The sequence below is a fragment of the Dama dama genome, chromosome 24 (assembly GCF_033118175.1).
Source record: "Dama dama isolate Ldn47 chromosome 24, ASM3311817v1, whole genome shotgun sequence".
Classification (NCBI taxonomy): Eukaryota; Metazoa; Chordata; class Mammalia; order Artiodactyla; family Cervidae; genus Dama; species Dama dama.
This window is the reverse complement of record NC_083704.1, coordinates 63,447,484-63,471,236: the sequence shown is the minus strand read 5'-3', so window position 1 is coordinate 63,471,236 and position 23,753 is coordinate 63,447,484. Positions and strand designations below refer to the sequence as shown.

Genomic DNA, 23,753 nt, shown 5'->3' with positions numbered 1-23,753 from the left:
ATATTCTTCCACTTAGGCTCCTTCTCTCCAGTGAAATACTTCCAGTGAATTCCAAAATTTAAAAAGTATAAACTGGAAGGGCCTTTAAAAAACTGTAACTCTCATTTTTCAGATGAGGCTATTAAACATCAAGGAGGCTGGTGAGTGACCAGACTCAAACCAGGACCTGGTAGCAGAGCCAGGATGACTAATAAATCAGTACATAAATTCTGAGTCCCTATAATAAGCCAGGTTCTGGATATTTAACACCACCCAGTCTCTATCCTTGAGAAGCTCATATTCACATGGAGGCATACAGCATCCGAGTTAAGAGCATGGATTCTGGAGTCAGGTTGCCTTGGCTTTAAATCCTAGCTCTACCAATCACCAGCTGAGTAATCTCAGGCCCATAATCTAATCTCTGTGAAACAGAATTTCCTAATCTGAAAACAGAATTCATAACAGAGAGGCACAAATGCTAACGGATTTACAGTAAAGTATACTAATGTCTACAACTGAGTTTGAAATGAAAGGCAGATTGCTGCATGGATAAATGAGCAGAGAGAGGATAAAGCAACTGTGTAAAATATTACTTGTAGAAAAAGGGCACATGGGTACATAAGTCTTTCAATTTTGTCGTATGTAAGAAAAGTGTCATAAAAAAGTAGAGGAGGGACAGTATAAGGATGGAGGGGAACAATAAGACAGTGGAAATGGAGCTGCTTAGCACATGGAGATCATTCAACAACTATCTGCAGTGACAGCCTCTCAGACAGCAGAAGCTGGATAGAGAGAAACTTCAGTCACCTTAATCCTGTCACATTTTCCCCTCTGGAAGGATGGTGTTCAAAATGAAGGCTTCTCTTTGGCCCTTTCCTAGCACAATTAGGCTAGAGGGCAAGAGTCTTAACCTGGACTTATGTAGCTGCTGAGCCACAGCAGAGGTCCCCACGAGCAATGGGCTGAGGGGGACTACACAGAGAGCGCTGTCTCAGGAGTCAGAAACACACAGGCACAAATTCCAGTGTTACTATTACTAAACTGAGTGGCCAGTGGATAAACTCAGCCAGTGGACTGAGTGGCCAGGTCTCTCACCCTGAATTTTTTCATCTACAAAAAACAAGTTAAAAAAAGTCTGAATAGTTCTGTGATAATAATGTAGGTGAAAGGACCGGGCACCATCATCACTTAGTAGATGTGGGCTTTAACTGGAATGGCCAAAAAGGACTCGGTACCTGTCACCTGCCAAAGCTGGTCACTTTCCGACTTTAAAATCCCAGAGTCTCCCAACGCGCTCTCAGAAACCACAATTTGGGGCCCGCAGAGCTCCCCCCTCCCAGAACCCATCCCCAAAGTCTAACACTCCTTCTGTTTAGCGGTTTAAACGTTTGTGTCCGAAACGCAAGGTCCGGGAGAGCCGGGATTTCGCCCGTTTTCTCCCCGCCGACCCCCGCGCCACGCCCACCGTCTGGGCCCAGGTCCGCCCCGCCCAGGCCCACTTCAGCGCCCCCACCTCAGCCCCACCCCCACCTCAGCGGCCTCACCTCAGCCCCACGCCCCGCCTCAATCCCGACCTCAGTACCCATTTCAGCCCCACGCCCACCTCAATCCCCACCTCAGCCCCACGCCCCGCGTCAGCGCCCCCGCCTCAGTCTCCTCACCTCAGCCCCGCCCCTCAGCCCCCGGCCCCGCCGCCCGCCGCCCGCCGCCACACCTCACGCGCGTTCTCCTGGCCCACGAGTCCCGAGGCCGCTTGCTTGGCCAGGCCGCTGTCGTCCAGCCCCAGCCCCTTCACATGGCTGTGGGAGGCGATTCTCTGAGTCTTAGTGGTGCTCTTCACCTCCTCGATCTTCATCCTGACAACCGGAGCCGGGGAGCCCGCAAAGCCCAAGCAGCGAGCACCCTGTTACCACGAGGCCGTTACCAAGCGGTTGGTCCCGCCTTGGTCGGCGTCCCATTGGCCGCGGCAGGAACGCCTCCGCGCTCCATTGGCTCCTGGCTGCGCCCGTCGCTGCTGCCGGGGAGGGCCCGCCCACCAGCTTCCGGCGGTGTCCTGGGGTTGGCTTCCCCCGCGGCCGGCGCTTCCTTCCTGGGTAGGGACTAGAGGGGCGGCGCTGTAGCTCATTAGGGGCGCGCGTCCGGCACTTCACCGCGCCTTCCGGTCCATGAGCGCGTTCGAACCGATACCGCTCTGTGGAACTCAAGTTCGACCTCGGTATTGGAGATGAAGAGACAGGTTTAGAACTTAAGCTTCGACCTGCGCCCGCTGGGCAGTTTTCTGACGGCCACTTCTCTCGGCGTCTTCGGGGAGGCCGTGCTCAGCTTCCTCAGGGTACCTGTCCTCCTCTGCTTTCCCTCGCCTCCATCTCTCCGTTTACTTAGATTAAGTTGGCTGTGGGTGACATTTAGTGTAATTCCTAGTCCGGATGAAGATGCGGGCGAAAAGAGGCCCCTCAACTCACTCAAAAACGCGCAGCAAGTAATCGGCAGTTGGAATTCCTGCTGAGGACTTAAGGCGTGGCAGCCTGTGGAACCCTCACCCCATCCCTCAGATTAGACGGTCATCCCGCCGCTGCGTCCTGTCCAGTTTCCATGATAATGTCAGCGCTGCCTGGAACAGTGTACGCTTACCATACACCCACCCGTTCAACAAACACTTGTTTGCACCTGCTCTGAGCCGGACACTCCAGCTCACTGGGATGCAGACTTAAATACAAAGTCTCCAGCCTTAACAAGCTCAGTCCTTAGCTGGGAAGCTTGCGACGGTGAGGTGCCAGAGCAGGTACACCGGTGTGGTGTGCAAGCCCAGAGCAGGCCACCTGGAACAGCTGGAGAGCTGAGGAAGGCCCATGAGGTGGCATGGTAATGCCCGCACGGAACCGTGATGGTAGGCTAACGTCCTTAGGAGCAGATGGTACTTTGCCATGTCACAGATAATTGGACTCAGGTCCAGAGAAATGAAGGACTTGCCCAGAGCTCAGGGGAGCTTTGCATCAGGGTTGAGACAGACCTGAAGTCAAATCCTGCTGCAGTAGTTGCTGACTCTCGTGTCTCCTTGTACTTCTCCTTCATAACTTTTGAGTCTAGGTTTCCAGTTATTTGCATGACTATCGGGTCAGTGTTACTCTCTCCCACTAAACTGCAGGCATTGTGAAAGTGTAGACCACGTCGGTGCTGTTTGTCATTTTAATGTCAGTGTCTGGCACATAGTCTGGCTCACAGCTAAGTCTTCTTCCCGGTTCTGGGCCCCCAGGTACACATAGGGTCATGCAGTTTTGCTGCATGTACTTTACACACTAGATCTTACCAGACTTGGTAATGGTTTCTGTCAGTGAATGGAAACTTTTGTTCCCCACCTCCTCTTCCACCAGAGCTGTTGCATTTTTTTCCTGCTAAAGAAGGGTTCAGAAATCTGATCTGACCCAGCATTCTCTTTTTACAGGTGCGGAAACTGAGGCCCTAAAGGAGGATGGAGTTTGTCCAAAATCATAAATTGAGCAAATGCCTTTCCAGGCCTAGACCCCAGGTCCAGGGTGCAAAGAAACTGGACCTGGCCGCAGAGTCAGGCAGTTCCTTCTGTTTCAGCAGAAGATGATGCAGCAGGCCAGTCTCCAAGTGCGTGAAGGTAGGTGAGGCCATAGCAGTAGACTTGACTATTATGCCTGCCCAGCATCCTTACCCCCTGACCCCTCACTCTCATTTTCTGCAGAGAACCACCCTTCCCACTCTGGGCACCACATGGCTTAGATGGGCTGGCCCTCCCTCAGCTTTGTTTCGGGGATGGACACGGGACCCTGGCCTGGCCAATCAAAGTGTCCCCTCGTCCCCAGAATAGTGATTGGTTCAGAAATGTGAGCGGACAGTCCAGTGACACGCAGTCCTGCACCTTTATGGGAAATAACAGGAAAGAGCCTCGGTCCTGCATCTCCAGGTCGTCTTTGCCACTTCATGGGAAGGCTCTGTCTGAGAGTGAAGCCCGCACAGAGGGAAGGTCCGCTGGCAGAGGCTCCTGGGGCAGTCCTTCACATCCCAGATCCAGCTTTGCGCACTTGCAGGGTGAACAGCGCGCACCTCGGGGCTTCACATAGCTTGAATTAGGTCTCCATCCGTGGGCCTGTGAGTGACACGTACAAGGTGCGGGGTGGACGCTGCATCCCAGCTTGTGCTGTGTGGGCCTTGGCTTGCTTGCCAGCCTGCCCGCTCTCTCACTCTAACCCCTGACCCTTGCTCTTTCACCACCAGTCCCTTGACCCCATCACTTCTTCATCCAGGCCTGATCATCTCAGCCTCTTGGTTTCCAATGCTTCTGCTCCCTCCTTGCTTTGAATTCTTTCACATCTGACCTTTGAACCCACAAGTCCAGGTCAAGCCTGCCGCTGCCTTCTCCACACCTTGAGAGGACTGCTGAGTATGGAGGGAGGCAGTCACTCAGGGAATCTGTGGAGCCACGCACCCATCATGTTCTCCAGCCTCAGCTGAGTGCTCAGAGCATATCCTAACTAACAGGACATTTGATAATGGCCTCCAGTAATCAAACAGTGCAGTACTGGCATAAGGACAGACACAGACTATGGAACAGAATAGAGAATCCATAAATAACCCTCAGTATATGAGCAGGGGAGTCAAGACCATTCACAGGGGAAAGAGCTAAAACTGTAATTAAGTTTTGGTGACTTTGGGCTTAGCATAAGTGACTGTATTTGGGGCCTGTTGTCTTGTTTTTTAACAATTTCCTCCTTCTGATCAGTGTCTCAGCCTGAGAGATGCGATAAAAATTTAAGGCGTTAGCGCTACTCTCAGCTACCGCTCTGGAGCCCTTGCAGTTTCTGCTGAACCTCTGTGCGGTGCTCACAGCTCATGAGGTCAGGTTCACATTCTTTAACTCAGAGATTCATTCTTTTCCTGACGTTTCAGTCTCAGATCGTTTGCTTGGTGGTTAGTGGCTGCGAACACGCATTTAAAGTGTTTGACAGAATACAATGCACTATGAAGATTATGGCGATGATTATAAGCAAGATAATTCCCGGGGCCTGGGGTGCACTTCAGAGCCATGACCCCCAAGATCCAAACCAATCACAATCAAAGCCAAAGAAAGTCCCTGTTGAAGGAGGCCCCCTTGTAAGCTAATTGGCTTCGTCTCTGGTCTTATATGCCCACATTCTTACCAGCATTTGGAATGACCTCCCTTTCTGATTGTTGCCGAGTGCACTGGTATGCTTGTTATTTCATCTCCAGGTTGATTTCTGGGGACAGAAGGGACAGATCATTTTGCTGGCACCTTGGAGGTGGTGCAAAGACACACAGCCAAATAAGATTGATCCACATGGTGAGAACATTACTGCCTTTTTAATCCTTTTTTTTTTTTTTTAACACTTTTATTTTTCTGGCCGCACAGCTTGTTGTATTGAACCTTGATCTCTAACCAGGGATTAAATCCCGGTTCCGGCAGTAGAAGCCCACGTCCTAACCATTGGCTGGCCAGGGAATTCCTGTGCCTTTTTAATTCTGATTCAGTGAATCTTAGGGGGTGGAGTATGACTCTCCCTTTTTAATATTACTAGTCTCAGTTTTTATTGAGATTTTTGTTTTTCCCAGCTATTTGTGGCAATTGATAATGTTTTTCCATGTATAGGGAAATATTTTTATTGAAGTCAGACTTAAAGAAAACGATGTATACCTGGATCTTGCTTAAATGATGAAGATGGCTCATATCATTGGGGTTGAAGAAACCTGACATGAAACAGGGATCAGATGGCAGGGAACAGAGGGCCTGAACAAGTCAGCTCTCGCGGCCCTGCTCCCTCTGCCGTGAAACAGCCCTCACAGCACCTCCGAGGGTTATTAAGAGAAGTCTCTGGGATCTCTGCGTCGGGCTTGAGCACTGGGAGCGGCACAGAAAGTGGTATCATAGCTCTGCACCGCAAAGGCGTGGGCCCTTTGCCCCTTTGCCATCTGCCTCCTGTGTGTGTGCTGCCTTCCAGTCATCTTACTCTGCTTTCCCCTGAGGACTCTCCTGGGAACTGCTGTGGAGCCTGAGGCTGGGGTCAGGTCAGCCAGCCGCCTCTGCTGGGACCTGTCTTCATGCCAGCAGACTTGCCCCACTGCAGCAGTGGAACCTGGCAGTAAATGCTGGGGAAGCAGCTGAAGCCTGTAGGTCCCCAGGGCTCCGGCTGCACCCCCCATCCCACTGGTGTCTTGTGGCAGCAGGGTCAGAGGTCAGGGGAATGTGGTCAGACCAGAGGACAGGCTGTCAGGCTGTTTCCGGTGTAAAGTCTTAGCTGTCAGACTGTGATCCTCTGACCAGGTGGGAGGGAATTATGAGCCATTCACTAATTTAATAAATGTGAAAATAGACTCCACAGTCTAGTTAGATGTCTGTGTTCGTTTACTATGTCTGCAGTAACCAATTCCTACAAACAGTGTCATAAGACAACTCACATGGATCCTGTTACAGTTCTGCCTATCAGTGTCCAAAACAGGCCTCACTGGGCTAAAATCCAGGTGTGGGCAGGCTAGGTTCCTTTCTGAAGGCTCTGGGGAGCTCCCCCAGACTGGGTTTTCCAGCTTCCACTGCCTGCCCACCTCCTGGACTCATGTCCCGCTTCCACCTTTAAAGACAGTAATGGCCAGTGACGTCTTCTCATTTCACCGTCTCTGGTTCCTTCTCTCCCTCCTCCCTCCCAGGGCCCACGGGATAATCTGGAGTAAGCCTCCCACCTCAACCTCATCTCAAGATCTTTAACTGAGTCACACCCGCCAGGTTTTGTTACCATGCAGGCCAACACTGTCACAGGTTCTAAGACGTGGACATCTTTGGAGGTCACTGTTCTGCACAGCCAGCCTCCCCCGCAGGGGTCCTGTCACAGCCCAGACTGATTTCCACAGGTTTTAGTCCGTATCAGAGAGCATATGTTTGTACTGCTTGTCCTGGAAAAAGATTTCAGGTTTTTCTCCGATTGTGCTAACTTGGGTCACACGCTCACTGCCGAACCAGTGGCCATGGCTAGTGAAAGGAACCTGAGTCTCAGGTCCATCCCTGGAGCTAGAGTGGGGTCAGCCCCCATGGTAACCCAGAGGAGAAGAGTGTGATGCCTCCGAGGACAGTTGAGGAGGCTTACAGGAGAAGAGGGAGAGGACCCTGACCCCTGTAGACCTTAAAGAGCTTGTATCCATATTCAGGTGGAAGAAACTGGGTGGGGGGTGCGGGGGGACACACGGGGCATGATTCCAGCTTGTGGGGACCAGTTCTTGCCAGGACAAAGCTCCCGCCCTGCAGCTAAGGGGGCATTAGCAGAGCTGCTCAGCGCTGGCAGTGCCATGGAGCACAGTGGTGGCCTGGTGACAACCTGATCGGAGGTTAGTATGGGACATGCCGAGGAAGGTACATGGTTAACAGAGTCACCAGCAAGGTGGATGGCCTCAGAGAAGACAGAAATTTCCATTTCACTCCTGAAAGAATCTTTAAAGCCAAAACTCAAATCAAAGAGCAAAGTATAATAACTTCCTCTGGGCAAATTTATAATTAATCCTGGATTAATTTGCCTTAATGAAGCTGAATTAATTACTAGCTGTTTGTAAAGAACTTTGAACTACCTTAATACAAAATAGCATTAAAAGAACAGAAAGGAACCAGCATTGCATTAACATTGAGAAGAAATCCCAAATAATCGCAGTTCTGCAGGCTGCTCCCTGTCAATCATTTCCCAGGGACTGGGCCCAGCCTTGGAACCCAGGCTGGGACTCAGGAGTTTGCAGCAGAGGAGGGTGTCTTTGTGGGCTAGAGGTTTGGGGGTGGCTCCACTCAAGAAACAGTTTGCATGTACCCGCCTCGGGGCAAGCAAAGATGTGCAAGGGTCCTCAGCCCACTGGGACAGGGGTGATCAGCAGAGCATCTGGTCTGAAGCAAAGTGGCTTCCCTGGGGTAGAAGCCAGCACAGAGACAAAGGACAGAGAGGCAGGCGTGATGGGACCTGCCTCTTGCCGACAACAGCTCTCCAGTTCCTGCGGGGTGTCCCTCACACTCCTCCTGGCACACCTGCCAAGGCAGAGCTCGCTGCTTCCCTGCTGGGTGTTCACCGCGCCCCCAGGATACAGTCAATCTGGCCGACTTTCAGACAACCCAGAGCTGCCATCTCCTTGGCGCTTGTGGAGATGGGGCTGGACTCCCCAAAGGGACTCAGGCCCCACCCCGAGGCCCACTGCTGGGGAAGGAGCTGCATGTGAGTCGGCTGCTGATGGGACTGGAGATAGGAAGACCTGGCCTAAAGCCGCAGCCCGGCCGCCAGTGAGCGTTTGGGTGTAAGTCCGGCCAGGTCATGGCTGCAGCCCACAGCCCCAAGACTCGGGTTCACCAGACAAATGTTCCTGAGATTTCATACAGAAACACTCTTGACAGGCGGGGCTGGTAGTCCCAACCGGTGTCGCTTGGCTGAAGATGAGCGGTGGCACCCCGTCCATGCAAGACCCCTCTGGGCACTTTAAACTCTGCCGATCTCTCTCCTGAGAGCCACCTGCCGGGCCCAGGCAGGCATTTGGGAGTGTGGTCCGTGCCGCTGGCCGTGGGCCACCCCTTTCCTGTGGGCGGCACTTCCAGAGCGTGAGGGCCCAGCCCGGGACGTCCGCGGACACACAGCTTTTGCTTCCAGTCTGGCGCTTCGGCGGCCCCGGCGCCCCGGCGAGCGGACCGGGACCGGAAGCTTCGGCGGCGGAACGCGCGAGCCGGGCGCGGGCGGCGGCGGGGCCGGCTTCGCGGGCGGACCGGCGGCGGCATGGCGGGCCGGCGGGTGAACGTGAACGTGGGCGTCCTGGGCCACATCGACAGCGGCAAGACGGCGCTGGCGCGCGCGCTCAGCACCACGGCCTCCACCGCCGCCTTCGACAAGCAGCCGCAGAGCCGCGAGCGCGGCATCACGCTCGACCTGGGCTTCTCGTGTTTCTCGGTGCCGCTGCCCGCGCACCTGCGGCCGGCGCCGGAGGCGGGACCCGAGCCCGAGCCCGAGCCCGAGCCGCAGCTGCAGGTCACGCTGGTCGACTGCCCGGGGCACGCGTCCCTCATCCGGACCATCATCGGCGGTGAGCGCGGCGGAGCCCGGGGGGCGGGGGGGGGGGGGGCCGCCCCGGCGACGCCGAGCGTTTTAGGTCTTTTTACCACGTGTGCGCGTGACACACTTGCCCACTCGTTCGCAGCCCAAGTCGGGGAAGCTCAGAGACCCGCACGGTGCCCGGAAGGCGTCCACTCGCTGTCCGCTGGTGCCCCGTTGCCCGTCCCCGGAGTCGGCCGCCGCCCCCTCCCGCGCCGTTTCCGTTTCCGGGAGCTCCACTTGCAGACAGGGCGCCTGTGTATACGTCGACCCCCTCCTCTTCTTGTTCTTCCTTTTCTTTTCTTTTTTTCTTAAACAAAGTGGTAACACCGCATGCGCTATTTCACTGGATACTCCAAGCTGCGGCCTCTATATGTAAAGCAGCACTCACCCCAGTGTTCTTGCCTGGAGAAGCCCGCGGACAGAGGAGCCTGGTGGGCTACAGTCCATGGGGTCTCAAAGGGTCGGACACGACTGAGGAACCGAGTGCACACAGACACCACAATACATCCTTGTTTTTCAACGTCACGTGAAAATCCGTTGTGCATTGGCACCACCATTTTCTTAATGTCTTAATGATGGACATTTATGTCCTTTGCCATTTTTGCTCACGATGCTTCTTCAGTGAGTTTTCTAGAACAGACATCTTTGGTGAGTGGGCTTGTGTGTCTGTAAGGAGAGCCTCTAGAACGGACATGCCTGGGCAGAGGGTCTTGGTGGTACTTCTCAGATGCCCTCCTGTGATGTGCCGTTTCATTAATTTTAACAGTACACGTAGTGCATGAGTACATTCTACTCCTTTAGAAATAGAACATCACAGCCCAGGTAGAAGGCCGATGCTTACCCCTTCCGTCCCTCCAGAGGAAGGTGCTAGTGTACCTCTGGGGAATTACCTTTTCACACCCATTGCAGTACACTGGACTCCACGGACAGGGCTTTAAAACATGTTCCTTTCATATAGAAGAATGGTGCTTTGACGCAAGCACGTGGCACAAAGGGTGTATAGCTCAGAGACTCTTCCTTCTCACTGTGGACCCAGGACCCTGGTATCTCCCACCTGTCTTCTCCTCCTATTCCTTCTGACGGCACTCCCTGGGCCCACGGGCACAGGTAGGAGCACAGATTGTTCAGATGGTCTCATTGGCTGGCTGGTGGACGGCATCATTGAGCACAGGGGTCCCCGACTGTACAATGTCAAACACTTCCACCTTGTCGCCTCCCGACTGGTCCATGCTGCGGGCAGTCTGAGACCGTTTCCTGTTTTCAGGAGAGGAAATGGAGGCACTTTCTTACGGGTGTTAACGCAAGACCTGAGCACATGGAGGCGATGGGCCCCAGGCTGCTGCTCTTCTTCCTTCAGTAGATCAGATGCCCGCCTTCCCCTTGGGGAAGTGAGAAAAAAGTGGCTTTTCCTTCTGAATAGAAGGGAATGCGTTCGAGTGTCTGCCAGCCTGTGGCTACAAACCTGTGTCTATGCAGCAATGCTGAGTGGAGGGGCGTGTGGGGGGAGTGCGGCCCATCTTTCCGCTGAGGAAACTGGAGTTCCCTGGACAGGGGCTGGAAGCCGCTCTGCTGCCCGTGACCTGGGTCTGTGAATCCCCGCGTTATCCTCATGACGCAGAGGCTTCACACGTCCTGGTCTTCTCGAGACGGCTCCGGAGGCTGAGTCCTGGCTTCTGTGCCCGGACTCCTGCGTCCTGGACCTTGTCCTTCCTCCCTGGACCACGGGCCCTCTCCTCCTCCCTCGGCTCGGCCGTCACGCAGTGGATGGGTGATCGTCAGATCAGGTCGGCTCTCAGCCTCAAGAGTGTCCTGGGGCTGCTCGTCGCCCCCGTGGGAGCACGGTCTGGCCTGCGCCCGTCTCTGTCTCCTGCCCTCCGGCCGCGCTGGCCTTCTCCTTGTTGGACGGGCCAGTCTTGCGTCTGCTGCTCCCCCCTCTTGGACCATCTGACTCGTCCTCACCTAAGTCTCAGCTTGAGCGTCACCTCCTCAGATAGGCCCCCTCGGACCTACTGACCCAGTGTCCCTGGCTCTCTGCCCTCCTGCGTTCTCGTCCCGTTGTTTCCCGCGAGCCCTCTGTGCTGTCTGATGTGCTTGGTGGTCTCGCTTGTTGAGGTTCTCCGTCTTCCGTGGGAGCCAGCAGGAACAGTGCGGGTCTCACCAGGGTGTCCGCAGTGCTGTGACAAGAGCCAGGCCTGTGGGAGGCACTCGGTGAGTTCCAAATGAATGAAGCCGTGTGCCAGCCCGAGGCTGTCGGGGGCAGTGACAGGTCACCAGCAGGGTGCCTGCCCCCTGCCGGCTGACAGCAGGGCAGAGAGCAGAGGGTCAAAGCTCATTCTGAGCCATGCTGACCAGCCCACGGAGCGATGGCTCTCCCAGTGTGAGCGGACATGGGCCCGTCCGTCCTAGCCCTGTGATGGTGTTTCTGGGCAGTATTTTCCTCTGATCCGTTTTAGAGTATAAATCTTTCAGAGTGAGAACTTCGGCAAGATTCAGTGATGGGGCTTGAGTGGGGGTGAGGGACTTGGACCCATCCTCGCTCTTGCCCTGGTAGGAAGGAGGAGGTCTGACAAATGCTGGCGGCTGGGCTTGGCCATTTGTAGTCGTCTGTGGCTGCTAGGATTAACAGCGCAGTGTCACCGGTCTCTTCTGCCTGTGGGTAATGAACAGCCGCTCTGTGCCAGACCGTCGCCCTGATCACCGGCCCCCTGTGCCCCGCTTCAGCGGTGCTTCCGCCGGGCTTGCCCCGCTCTGGGCCTGCATGGCCAGAGCTACTGAGCTGTCACAGCCTTACGCATGTGGCTGGGGTTCCTAGCCTTGGAGGGCAGTGGGCAGCCCCTGGGAGCCTGTCTCTGCCGGCCGGCGGGGAGCATTCTTTATGACGCTTAAGCTTCTTCCATTCTCTGTTCTTCCATGTCTTCGAGCTCACGGGACAGCATGGAGCAGCACCATGCTGTCAGCCGCTCTCTCCGGGAGTATGCCTTCAGCCTGTGTGCGATGCTCTCTTTGGAGCCCCAAGAAGGCCCGTGTGCTAATGACCATGAGTTTCCCCCAGGTTTTGACTCTGCTCGTTGGCCGTCTGCATTTAGCACCGAGCAGACCGCGTGGCCCAAGCAGAGGGGCCACAAGGGGGACCGGCCACCCCAGGAATTCAAGTGTTGTTCTCATGCAAAACCAACCAAGCAAAAAGACACTTCTTGTTTTCTCCACCCCTAGTCTTTCATGGATCTGTCTAGAAATTCGTTGTGTTGAGTTATGGCATGTTACTCTTGTCCTCAAACGCTGAGGCATGTTTAAGGGCGATGATACAAGTGGAGGCACTTCCTCAGCTCTAACTCCTTTGCCTCCTAGAATCCATTGGCTTTCGTCCCCTGCTCCTCGGTGTGTGCCGGGTAGGACCCCTTCTTCCAAGCCTGGATCCCTCGGTGTCTCTGGGAGACCCAAGTCAATCTCTGCCTGCAGCAGCGGCCGCTGGCCAGCAGGTGACTTTGCTGGGGGTTGGGTGACAGTGTGGGAGCTGTGTAACGTCAGAGACGTGGCCTCGAGTTTAAATGAATGCAGAATATTTGAGCAGGAACCAACCAGGAAGAAAAATGGAAGCAGGTAGTCATATCTCATTCTGCTGGGGTACATTTTTCTTCTCATGGGGCTTGCCCTTGAGAACAAAACATATCAAATGTTAAATCAAAGAATATTTTCTAGTCATGCTAGGAATAGAAAATAATGCAGACTTGCTTTGGCAAGGCAAATGTTTTGCTGGAAGGTTATAATCAAAGTCAAGAGGAAACCATAGCCACAGCTTTTGGTAAAGCTGTGACCACTTAAAATTAATTGCTTTAAATTTCTCACTTAGCCTCAGATTCACTCCATCCAGGTTGGAATAAGATTTGGGCAGGCATCCCAGGAACCAACCAGTCATTTAAACCCTGAGACCTATTCCCTGCATGCTTGTCCTTGCATTGGCTGGTCCTGGCCCAGGCTGGGCCTGAGGCTCCCTCTGACCAGCAGGCCTTTGAGGCCATGCTGTGGGAGGTGATGTGGAGAACAGTCTCTGGAGCTCTGGGGACCCAAGGGGACCTGGAGGTCTTCCACCTGCTGTTCCCGCAAGCCTGGAGGCCTCTGGGTGGCTCTTGGGCCAGGCAGAGTGGACTGTCAAGGCTGTTTTGTTAAACATTTGTTCTGAGATGTAATTCACATACCATAAATTCTGCCCATTTCTGGTGCACATTTAAGCGTCTTCAGCCTGTTCCCAGAGCTGTGTCGTCAGTGCCGCAGCCTGAGCTGCGTCAGTGTGAGAAGGTCCACACGGCCATACGAGTCCCCACCTGCTCCCTGCCCCAGGCGGAGCCTCCGCGGTCCCCACGCCCTCCCTGCCCCAGGCGGAGCCTCCGCGGTCCCCACCCCGTCCCTGACCCAGGCCTGGAAGCCTCTCGCCTGCTCCCGTCTGTCCGTGTGCCCGACCTGGAGTTTCGTACAAACAGACTGACACGTGATGTGGCCTTTTGTGTCTGGCTTCTTCCACCAAACGTGTTGCTTCCAGGGTTCATCCATGGTATAGTGTGCACAATGCTTCATTCCTATTTTAAAAATCCATTTTTGTTTTTAATTGTGGTAAGATACATTTTACATAAAATGTACCATCGTAACCATTTTTAAGTCTGCAGTTCAGTAATCTCCATCTCCAGAGCTCTTTTCTTCTTACAAAAGCAAAACCATGCCTGTTAAATTCCCCTTCCACCTTCCTCCTTTTTATGGCTGAATAGTACCCTTTATAACCCTAACCCTAAAAATCCAGTCATCAGTTGAAGGACGTCTGGGCTGTTTTCACTTTTTGACGATGATGAGAAACTCCACTGTGGACATTTGTGTTCAGAAGTTTGTGTGGACGTATGTTTTCACTCTCCTGGGTTTGTACGTAGGAGTGGAGTTGCTGGGTCAGAGGGTAACTCTGCTTCTCGAGCTGCTGCCGGTCTTCAGCAGTGGCAGCGTCCGCACATCGGGTTTCTCCGCGGCCTCGCCAGCACTGGGATTGCCTGGCTTTTGGACCATAGTCATCCTGGTGGGTGTGAGGTGATAGCTCACTGACACCTAAGCCTGCATTTCCCTGATGTTTTCTTGTTCTGTTTGTTCGTCTTTTCTGGAGAGCGGTGTATCCGGATCCTGAGCCCTTTTTTTCAGATGGCTCATCTGGCTTTCGTTATTGAGTTGTAAGAGTCTTTATGTATTGTGAGTACCAATCCTTTGTTAGGTATCTGATTGGCAAATATTTTCTCCCCTTCTCTGGGCTGTCTTTTCTCAGTAATATTTGAGGTAAACAAATAAGTGAGTTGAATTAAATGGACATGGTTTGAGAGGACCATGTGTGCCCGACACTATTCAGGCTGTCAGGGGTGTCTGGAAGTGCAGTTTAAAGGCTCTTAGGGCCCCTTGGGTCCTCCTCCTGGACCCGCCCACCCCCGTCCTTAGTGCCGGCAGGAGGAGGCTCTTCCCGTCTGCCCGCCCCGTGGAGGGTCTCACCCCACACTGGGGTCTTGTGCAGGTATGTTTTGATGGCCCCTGTGTTAAACTCCTTTTTTATAAAAATTCATTGCCAGCATGTCACAATCAGGAGCTTTTATGTAACAGCCCAGAAGTCCACCACTTCGCTGCGCGCGAGTGTACACCGAGCGCAGAGTCCACGGGGCCGGATCTCCGGAGCCTGGGGCGCCTCCTGTCAGGGGAGGCCCTGGGGTGCTTTCAAAGGGCCCGGGGAGGTGCGTTGGAGTGGGCACGGCGCCCGGGAGCGTCTCCCGTCCAGGCGGGTGCTCCTCTGGGCCCTCGATTGTCTTGCCACGTCCTGCCAACTGGCCCCAAGGCGGGGGTTTCCCTCCACACTCGGGGTCGCCCCCAGAAACGAGGCTGCTGGGGCCCGGTCGGAGCGGCTGCAGGCCGTGTGTATGGCCTCAGCCCGCACTGCTTTGGGGGGAGCCCGGCTCCTGAGTAGCAGTTTGTACGTAAGTCAGTTTGTCGAAAGTGCAGGCTTGTGCCTCCATTCTCCCTGGATTATTGGAGTTTTGTGTGTTGTTAATTGGGTCTTTATTTTCTTGTGATTAGGCTCCTGCTGCTTTGAAGTGGCTGAGGCTGGTGGGGAGGAGGACTTAGTTGACTGGTGATCCTCTCTTGGCAGGAGAAGAAACAAGTTTTGCTGTTGAGAGAGGAGCTGAGTTTCCCTCTGCCGTATCTCTCAGGCTAGGACGATGCCTCTGTGTCTCGGGGCTTCAAGGAGACTGCGATCGCTTCCTTTGTCTCTAACCTACTTCCCGAGGATGTCTGTTTGCTGGCACGCACAGGTGCTACCTGCAGATAAACCTGACTATTCCCTTTTAGAGTTAGTACTGGGAAATGCCAGCGCTGACCTGCTGGGCCCCCTGGACGCGGGGCCCCGCCTTTGCCACTTGGGGTCACTCGGTGGCGTAAAGCTCCCTGAGTGGAGGGCTCAGCCTCTGTCACCTGATGTCGGGATGAAGGCTGTCTGCCTCCTGGCTGTGCGGCAGGGCGGCGCTTACTCTGCTGGGGTCACGTCCAGGTGAATTTCAGGGCCCCCTGCCCTGGGCACCCGAGACCCTCCTATGTGTGTGACTCCGGTGTTCCCTGCTCTCTAAAATGCGATCCATTCGGAGGCGGTCCTCAGAGCTTCTGCCCCAGAGAAAAAAGACTTTCCGTAAGTGGAGCTGCTTTCCCTAAGCACCTCTGGGGTCCACGAGTGGGCAGAGCACAGGAGGCCGGGAGGACGCTGGGGTCCCCAGCGGCATCGGCCAGGCGGGGAGGGCTGGCCCCCACTGGCTGCACGGGGCGTGTTTGGAGAGCCCGTGCAGGGCATGCCCAGCACCGCCAGCAGGACGCTCAGGGCTGCCGGGGTGTCCCCTCGCAGCACAGCGCAGGGATAGTGAGGAGCTGCGGGCAACTGCGGAGTCCTTGCCCCGGGCTGGTGCAGTCGCCGCACCGCACGGACACTGCAGTTTGACTCAGGGTGCTGAAGTCACGTCACGGCAGGCGGTTCTCCACCTGCTCTCCAGGCGCCTGTGGAGCTGGCTGCAGGCCCCCAGACTCCCTGTCCGCCAGACTCCAGTGGCCCCTTCACAGTGACCAGCGCCCCGGCTGGCCACAGCGGGGCGGGGGCGCGCTCCCGCGACCCCCGCCCCCTCCTGCTCCTCCACCGGCGTCCTCAGCAGCGCACCCGCCTGCCCCTCTGCCCAGCGCGGCCGCTCCCCGGACAGGCCTCCGTCCACCCCACGCCAGGTGAGCACCACCGGCAGCGTCTCGGGTTCCAGCCCCTCTGCAAGCTGTCCTTCCCGCCCGAGCAGAGAACCCTCTCTGAACGGCTAACACGGTTATTTTATTTCGCTGCCTAAAAGGTTTTCATTTTCTCTCCGTTGGTGTAAAGGCCAAACTCGGCAAGAGGCCGACAGGGCCCTTCCCGAGGGGCCGCTGTGTCTGTGTCTCTCAGGACCCCAGGCTTAACGAGCTGCTTGCGGGTCTCTCTGGCTCTACCCTGTCTCTGGGAGCCTCCCCGTGCCCACGCTGGCCCACCCCCCAGACCCGGTGTTCTGCCCGCCGTGGTCAGTGCGTTCGCTGCGCCCGATGCCAGGAGGCGGGGGTCCTGCCGCCATCCGACTCCAGGACCACGGGCAGGGCCTCCGCGCAGGCGCAGAGCAGCCCAGCGGGCGCGCGGGCGAGCAGGCCGGCCCCTGCGCCGCGGCCCGCACCCTGCCTCCGGCGGGGCTGGGAGCCCTCCGCCACACAGGGTTCACTGCGGAGCAGACCTGCCTGGAGGTCAGACGAGTTAATCTTCCAGTGGAAATTCAATCCTCATATTTCATTTTCAGGCCACTTTGCGTAGCAAAGTAGTTTAACTCGGAGCAGATTGCTGCCGCGCTGACGGTTAATTTCATGGCCCGCAGAGGGTCGGCACGCGGGGCCAGGGCCGCAGTGACCCTGTGCAGCTTGCCGCACACGGCGACGCCCGCAGCCTGTTGTCTTAGGGAGCCCGTCTCGGGCATCCTTCAGCGCGGCGCTCCGGAGTTAACAGGGTGACCTTTTCAAGAACATTTTTAAAAGCTACAGCACAGATTCCTCCCACACCGTATATTTTCCTTTCTCCACGCAGTTCAAAGGGGCTGGGTTGTCTCATAGGTTTTTCGCCAGCGATCTTCAGCTTGACCCTGGTTGTTTAAATCTGCCGGAGGAAATTTGAACAAACTTGTACTTTGGTAATTCTTCTGCCTCCGTGAACCTTTAACCTTAAGGTTTCTTGGAGAGCCTGGGGCCACATTGTCACCAGCCGGCCCTGCTGGGGCTCTCAAAGGCCATTGTCTGGCACGTCTGTTTCCACTTTGCTACTGGAGTTCTCTGGAGGAAGGGTATTAATTCAGACCTGATCTGCAACAGGACGAGGACTTCTGAACTTGCCCCCGAGCTCGGGGATGGGGAAATGAACATAATGCGAGCCTGTGGGCCCCGTGGGGTCCTTCAGTAGCTGTGGAGGTGGGGGGCCTCTGGGGCGGGCCGGCGTGGTGGCTTCCCGCGGTGACCCACCTCAGCCAGCTCTTGTCGGCAGCAGGACCAAAAGCAGTTCCTGCCTCTGGTGGTCCAGCCTGGGGCCCGAGTTCCCCCTGATGGTGACCTTCCTGGTGCACCAGGTCCCCAGGAACCCAGGAGGCTGAACGTGAGCCTGGGCCCCACACCCTGACAGGGCGCGCCTGTGACTGCACCCTCCTGGGGAGAGGGGCCGGGCTTCCCAGGCCAGAGGGCGTGGGCTGGATGCAGGGCCTGCCAGGGTCTCCATCGAGTTCTCCCCGTGCTCCCCACAGGAGGGCTCCGAGACCCCAGGAGTGTGTGGAGCCTCGGTCATGGCATCGGGGGCGCTGGTGTTTGACATGGACTCTGCCCACCTCCGTCCTGATGGCAGCTGCTCTTCACAGGAGGCTGGGGGCTGTTGGAGCCCCCGGCCCACCCCCAGGGCTTTCTTTCTCTCCTCCCAGGATTCATAGCACCCTGAAGATCTGGCCAGGGGACCTGATTCCTTATGATCAGACATTGAGGAAGGAAAGGCGTACTGATGCATTCACTTCTTCATTCTTTCTGCAAACCCTGAGCCACACACCCGCGCTTGGAGCGGGGTTTACGCGGGCGATGGGACAGAGTGGAGCTCAGTGTCCGCCGTGGGGGCAGGGCTGTGCGTGTGAGCGTGCAGGGCGGAGCAAGCAGGACACGTGGGGGCAGAGCGGCAGGCAGGCGGGTCCCGAGGCCGCCCTGTGCGTCTAGCCGGCTGCCAGAGCCGGTGTCCACGACAGGAGCCTGCTGTGGGCTGGCCTGCTGGACAGATGTGGCGGTTTGTCGGAGGACAAGGCCGCGCGTGCCCTGCGGTCCTGATGGGAGCACAGAGGCCAGGAGGGAGGGCTCCACCAGCCTCACACGCGAGTCCTCTGTCTGGCCCTGGAACCCTTTCTCTTCCCAGAGGGGAGCGCAGGGCCCCAGGGGAACGGGAAGCGGCGGGTACTCCTGGCTCACGTGAGCTGGACAGCAGCCAGGACGCCGGGACTGTGGCCGGCCGTTGAGGCTGGACTGCCGAGCCAAGCGCTGTGCGTTGCGGGCAGGGCCTGGAGGAGCTGAAAGTGCTGGTGCCCCTGTCTTTTCCTCTGGGTGCCCCCAGTCCCCTGGGGGCAGACTTTGCACTTTCTTCCCCCAGTGGGCGTCCCTGGCGGCTCAGCTGATAAAGAGTCCTAATGCAGGAGACCTACCTTCAATCCCTGGGTTGGGAAGATCCGCTGGAGAGGGGAAAGGCTACCCACTCCAGTATTCTGGCCTGGAGAGTCCCATGGACTGTATAGTCTATGGGGTCGCAACGAAACGGACACGACTGAGCGACTTTCACCTTCTTTCTCACCTTCCCCCAAGATGAGTTTGGCATGAGGTCTGGCCCATCTTGACTGTGTCCGGAAGGGTGCGTGTGGGTGTGGTGTCCAGGTGGCTTGTGGTTCAGAGCAGACCTGGGGACGGCCCGAGAAGCCCAGGGCTTTCCTTGTGGACTCCCGTCGGGTCCTGTCCTGAGGGTTGGTGGTTTACATCCCATGAGGCTCTCTCGAGATGCCAGGGCGGTCTTCTGGGCACGGAGCCCGGACTCCAGGGTGCAGGTCACCCTGCAGGTCGGGGCCCGTCGGAAGGAAGAACCCTGACTGAGCTCTGGGGGTTCCTCTGAAAAGCAGCAACTGGGGTCCTCCCACATGTTTATTTCTCCCCCTGGAGTCAAGTGGAATATTTTCCTGGCAAATATTTCCTAGGTAGAAAGAAGTACTGTGGACTTGCTTTGCAGATTCGTTAGTCGTTTCTAAAAGTTTGTAAAAGTAGGTAAGAAAACCCGCCATGGAAACCAGTGAAGTTTCTCTTCGAGGAATGACTCTTTTCTAGGAAAGATAAGAGGCAGTTATTTTGGGTCTGATTTCGTCAGCTGAACCTCTCCGTCTTCCTCTTACCTCACTGTCTGTCCCGGAAGGGGACACTGGAGCCAGCTCCCTGGTAACACATGTGTCTCACCCTTTCCCGACCGCGTCCCGGCCGTGCAGAGGCGGCGCTGGGCGGAGGCGTCCCCATCTCCCTGCCGACTTGGGCCTGTTCGGTGCACAAGAGGGCAGTGTTTGCTCGCGGTCCTGGGTGGAGACATCCGTGTGGGGTGACAGGTCAGCAGAGTGAGAACGACCTCGGGCTTTCCGAGACAGAATGAACCGTAAGCTGCAGCCGGGGTGGCCTCCGTGTGCGCCTTTAAGCGCTGACCCTCCAGAAAAGAGCTGCTTGCTGTCTTTTTTATTTTTCCTTAAAAAGAAAAATATTGTTTCTTTGAACGTTTATTTTTCATTTTTTTTTAATCAATGGAAATATGGTTTGCAGCCTTGTACGTACAATGGCAGAGGTTAAAGAGTGTTGAGAAAGCAAAACAACCGCCTTCCAATTAAAAGCCATATGGGAGGGTTTCTGTTTGAAGCCAGGGGTCAAATGCATATGCCGCCCCTTTCGCGTCAGTGTAAAGATTATCGGGCTTAACTTTTAAAGCATTTGAAGATGTGGGCTCAGTTGTCAGCCCTCTTCACTTGGTTTTCTTTTTTTTCTGCAAGTTTGTGGTATTAGCCAAAGCAGGGACTTTCCAGGAGTAAAAAGAGGTGCTCTGCCTGCCTCCCCAAGGTCACAGTTCTGGCTGACTCGACCGCGTCTGCTCTTGTCCGAGGATTTGCCTATTTTCAGCTCCTCCATGGCGTTTTCCTGGAGAGTCTTTCAAGGCTGGAAGACACGTCTTGGTGCCCAGTCCTCCTGACACCCCCGTCCCCCAGATTCGGGGTCTCACGGCCTCCTTGTTCCCCTCAGCCTGGAAGTGCAGGTTTCAGGTGCCTCTGGGAGGGGACAACCAAGCCCCCGAGGAAGTGGGTGGAGCCCAGGTGTGGCCTGCCACGGCTCCAGGCGGCCCAGGGCACGGCCATTTCCCTCCTGCCGGCTGCACGCCTGGGCCGCGGGCGGTCACCCTGCTCACTCGGCGGGTGCACCAGAGCATGGGCTGCAGGACCGCCGGCACGTGGTTGGACAGGCCGTGGTGACGTCGCCCCTCTGCCCCGCTACAGGAAGCCGAGGGCTGGGGGTGCGGGACGTGAGGCCAGAGGCACAGCCAGGGGTGGCTGCCCGTTCTCCGTCGCCAGCCCCTCTGCATGCCCGCAGCCGCACGTGGGGATCCAGATGGAGCCTCCGAGAGCCATCGGGAGGAGAGGGGTTCCCAGGCTTGGCCTGTTTGAGTTCCCTCTTTCCACCTTTTCTAGTCACAGCGTCCGTCTGCCCAGGTGACTGCGTCCACAGGGCAGATGCAGCGTGCAAGGCAGACGTGTGAGCACAGCTGTCCCCTCGGGCTCGTCCGTAGGTCAGCAGCGTCTGACACAGAATCTGACCGTGCCCGCCCTGCCGGAGCCTGGGGTGGCCTTCTCGCTTGTATTCCTTGGAAGTCCCTCTTCCGGCTTTTCTTAGCAGGGAGCCTGAGCTGAGGCTTTCAAAAGAGCCTCATGCCATGCTTCTCCAGGAACGCAATTTGTGAAACGCCAGAACCCCCGAGGGAGCCTGGTTTGTAAGGGGACAGAATGCTGCTTCCACCTTGGGTCCTGAGCTGGTTACCATCTTTGGTGCCCGAGGCGGGGGTGGCGAGCAGGGAATGGAACGGACGTTGCTTGGCAGTAATTTCCAGGCAGATTCTTGAATGCCGTGTGTGCTTCGGGTCACCGTCAGCTCATAACGGAGCAACACGGAGTGAGAATTCCTACAGTGGAGACGTGCGCGGCGCCCCGCAGACATGCGATGGCACAGATAGGGAGCTTTCTGTGCGCGCAGATTCCCCGGCTATCTGGAAAATTCAGATTGAATAGCCATTCTGAAGTGCTCCCTTTTAAAAGAAGTCCTTCCGCGAGCGCTGCAGCCCGAGTAAATACCAGTAATTTTTATTTCCCTCTCCTTATCGGTGCCCCTGCTGAAATGCTCCTGCACGGCCTATCTGGTCTTTTCAGGTGAACATCAACTGATTAGTGTCAGCTTCCAACCTGAATTATGATCCGCCCTTCAAAACACAGGCAGCTTCCGCACCTCTGCCTCTGGAGCTGATTGCCAACACCCCGCAGTACCGGGAGGCAGCCGCGGGTGGAGGGGACGTGCTGAAGCGTGGCCCCGGGCACAGAGGGCAGGGCTGTGTGCCTGCATGTGAGAGGGCGCGGGGCCTGCCGCTGCCTCTCGGGTGGGTGAGGGGCTGCGTGCAGGCTGGGAAAGTCTCCCTGCGGCCTGGAGGAGATGCCCGCTCTGGCCTCTGCCCCCCGAGCCCCCCCCATTTCCTGGGACCTGCCCCCATGCCTGGGGGCTGCCCTGGGGGTGACTGCTCTGAGACCTCACGGGCCTGGAGGGCCGAGGACAGAGCGGATGTCCCGGACCAGGTTTCTAGCGCCGCCTCCTCGTGCATCCGAGTGTGCTCGGGGGCCTCCTCTCCTCCCCTCGTGCAGTCGGCTCAGCCCCAGGCCGTCCAGGTTTGCAGGCCCGGTCACTGCGGGTCCTGTGCGTGTCCTCCGGGCGGTCCGCGGCTGACCTCCCCGAGGGCAGAGGCTGCCGGGCTGGGCCCTGTGGCCACCAGGACTGAGAGGGGGTTTTGGCTCTGGCGCTAGCTTGTTGTGTGACTGGCTGTCTGACTTTTCTGACTTCGCGTGCTGCGGAAAGGAATGATGGCTCTTTCATGGGGCATGCTGTGGCAGCCAGGGTACGGTCGGCTCCAGCCTGGTGCCCTCTCCGCTGGGGGCATGCAGACCAGCTCTGAGGGTCCGCACGGGACGCCCCCCTCTGAGGGCTTGAGAGAGTTGAGCACCCCCTTCCCTCAGCGCTTCAGACAGCGGGAGTGAGCTCTGAAATTATGCAAGAGCTGTGTTTCAAAGAAGGAAGCGAAATTCTTGCATTTTTTTCAGGCAGAGAAGGGGAGGGAAAATAGATTCATTGTTTTGCTTGGCCGTTCCACAGGATGCAGGGCCGAGCTGCCCCCCACCCCCAATGGCATCACCGGCTGACTTTCTTTCTCTTTCTCTTTCTCCCTCTCCCCCGCTTCCTACTCAAACTGCAACAGAACCCTCTTCTCCCCGAGTCGGGCTCAGGTTCTGGCCTGGGACGGCGTCCTGTACTGGAGATGCGCTGATGCTGGGCTGTGTCCTCTTTGGCGGTCTCTGGTCAGCACCTGTGTGTGTTTGCAGAGGGGTGGCCGGTGCTGGCCCCAGGGCTGAACTTGGGTCTCGTGAGGAGGCTCCCCGTCCTGGGAGGGTGCCGTCCCTTGCCTGCGGCCAGGGCTGGGGGGGGAATGAATGTGGACAGAAAGCTGTGGGCTGACTGCTGGGTCCCGGGAGCCTGGGGTCGCAGGCCAGGAGGAGGCTGGTAGGCGCCGGGGGAGGTTGTCTCGGGGGGCCGTAAAGTCCAGCGCCGCCTCCCATTCACACCTTCGCACAACCCGGGCGGGTGGGACAAGGGCCCAAGTGGGAACCCCTCAGGGGCAGTGGCTGCTCGGAGCCTCAGTCTCCCCGTCTTCAAACAGGAGTCACCGTGTGGGCTCTGTGAGGCTCCCCCCGTAAGCTGTTGCCTTACCCCAGTGCGCGGCTCTGAGACCCACAGAGTTCGCTGCAGCCTACGCGGGCTCAGTAAGCGGCGTTAGCTATTAGGAGCGCAGCCAAGTGTGATGTGATGTTTTAATTTTTAAAAGATAGTTCCCGTAAAAATAAACCATTCGTCAGAAGTCTCCTTGTGTCTGGTGGGAGAGAGAGGCCGGATGGATGGCGTCTGACATGGTGGGAACGTAAGATGGCCAGGTCTACTTTGTCTTCGGCCGTGATGTCATTGGGGAGAAACTGAATTGCCACACTTGAAGCACAAGCGCTTTGTTACGTGAATCTGGCTGGAAAACTGCAAGGCACTTGGCACTGTGGGGAGGCAGGGCCCCAGCGGAAAGAGGGCCAGAGAGCAGGGAGAGGCGGGGGCGCTTGTTAGGAAGTAGCGGGTTTTGTCAGCCGGGAGAGGCCCGGCTGCCGGAGGCCCCAGCTTGTTCTCTGCGTGTGCACTGAGAGGTGCCTGTCCCTGCTGAATCACACACTCCCAAAGTGTGTGATGGGGAGC

At 56.7% G+C, this 23,753-nt stretch overlaps 2 protein-coding genes and 1 long non-coding RNA gene across 5 annotated transcripts in view; 2 read left to right on the top strand and 1 right to left on the bottom strand.

Moving 5' to 3' along the window:
• The window catches only part of RUVBL1 (RuvB like AAA ATPase 1), a 31,245-nt gene extending 29,327 nt beyond the window's left edge, over positions 1-1,918 (bottom strand). The window contains exon 1 of the mRNA XM_061129025.1: positions 1,694-1,918. Coding sequence (XP_060985008.1) covers positions 1,694-1,834 — 141 coding nt within the window. The 5' untranslated portion in view covers positions 1,835-1,918. The remainder of the gene's footprint in view (positions 1-1,693) is intronic.
• Positions 1,919-2,066: 148 nt separating this feature from the next.
• LOC133046109 (uncharacterized) lies at positions 2,067-6,335 on the top strand. 2 transcript variants are annotated; one of them, XR_009690419.1, is made up of 4 exons: positions 2,067-2,311; positions 3,422-3,604; positions 5,215-5,305; positions 5,612-6,335. It is a non-coding gene; the product is annotated as an uncharacterized LOC133046109 (long non-coding RNA). The 2 variants fall into 2 exon arrangements; XR_009690420.1 differs by having other exon boundaries at positions 2,067-2,866.
• A 2,383-nt stretch (positions 6,336-8,718) lies between these two features.
• Positions 8,719-23,753, top strand: part of EEFSEC (eukaryotic elongation factor, selenocysteine-tRNA specific) — a 111,893-nt gene continuing 96,858 nt past the window's right edge. Inside the window, exon 1 of one of the 2 annotated variants that reach the window (XM_061129024.1) lies at positions 8,719-9,051. In XM_061129024.1, coding sequence (XP_060985007.1) covers positions 8,748-9,051 — 304 coding nt within the window. In that variant the 5' untranslated portion in view covers positions 8,719-8,747. Of the gene's footprint in view, positions 9,052-12,342; positions 12,542-23,753 lie in introns of those variants that run through there. The other variant, XM_061129021.1, reaches the window with a different exon arrangement.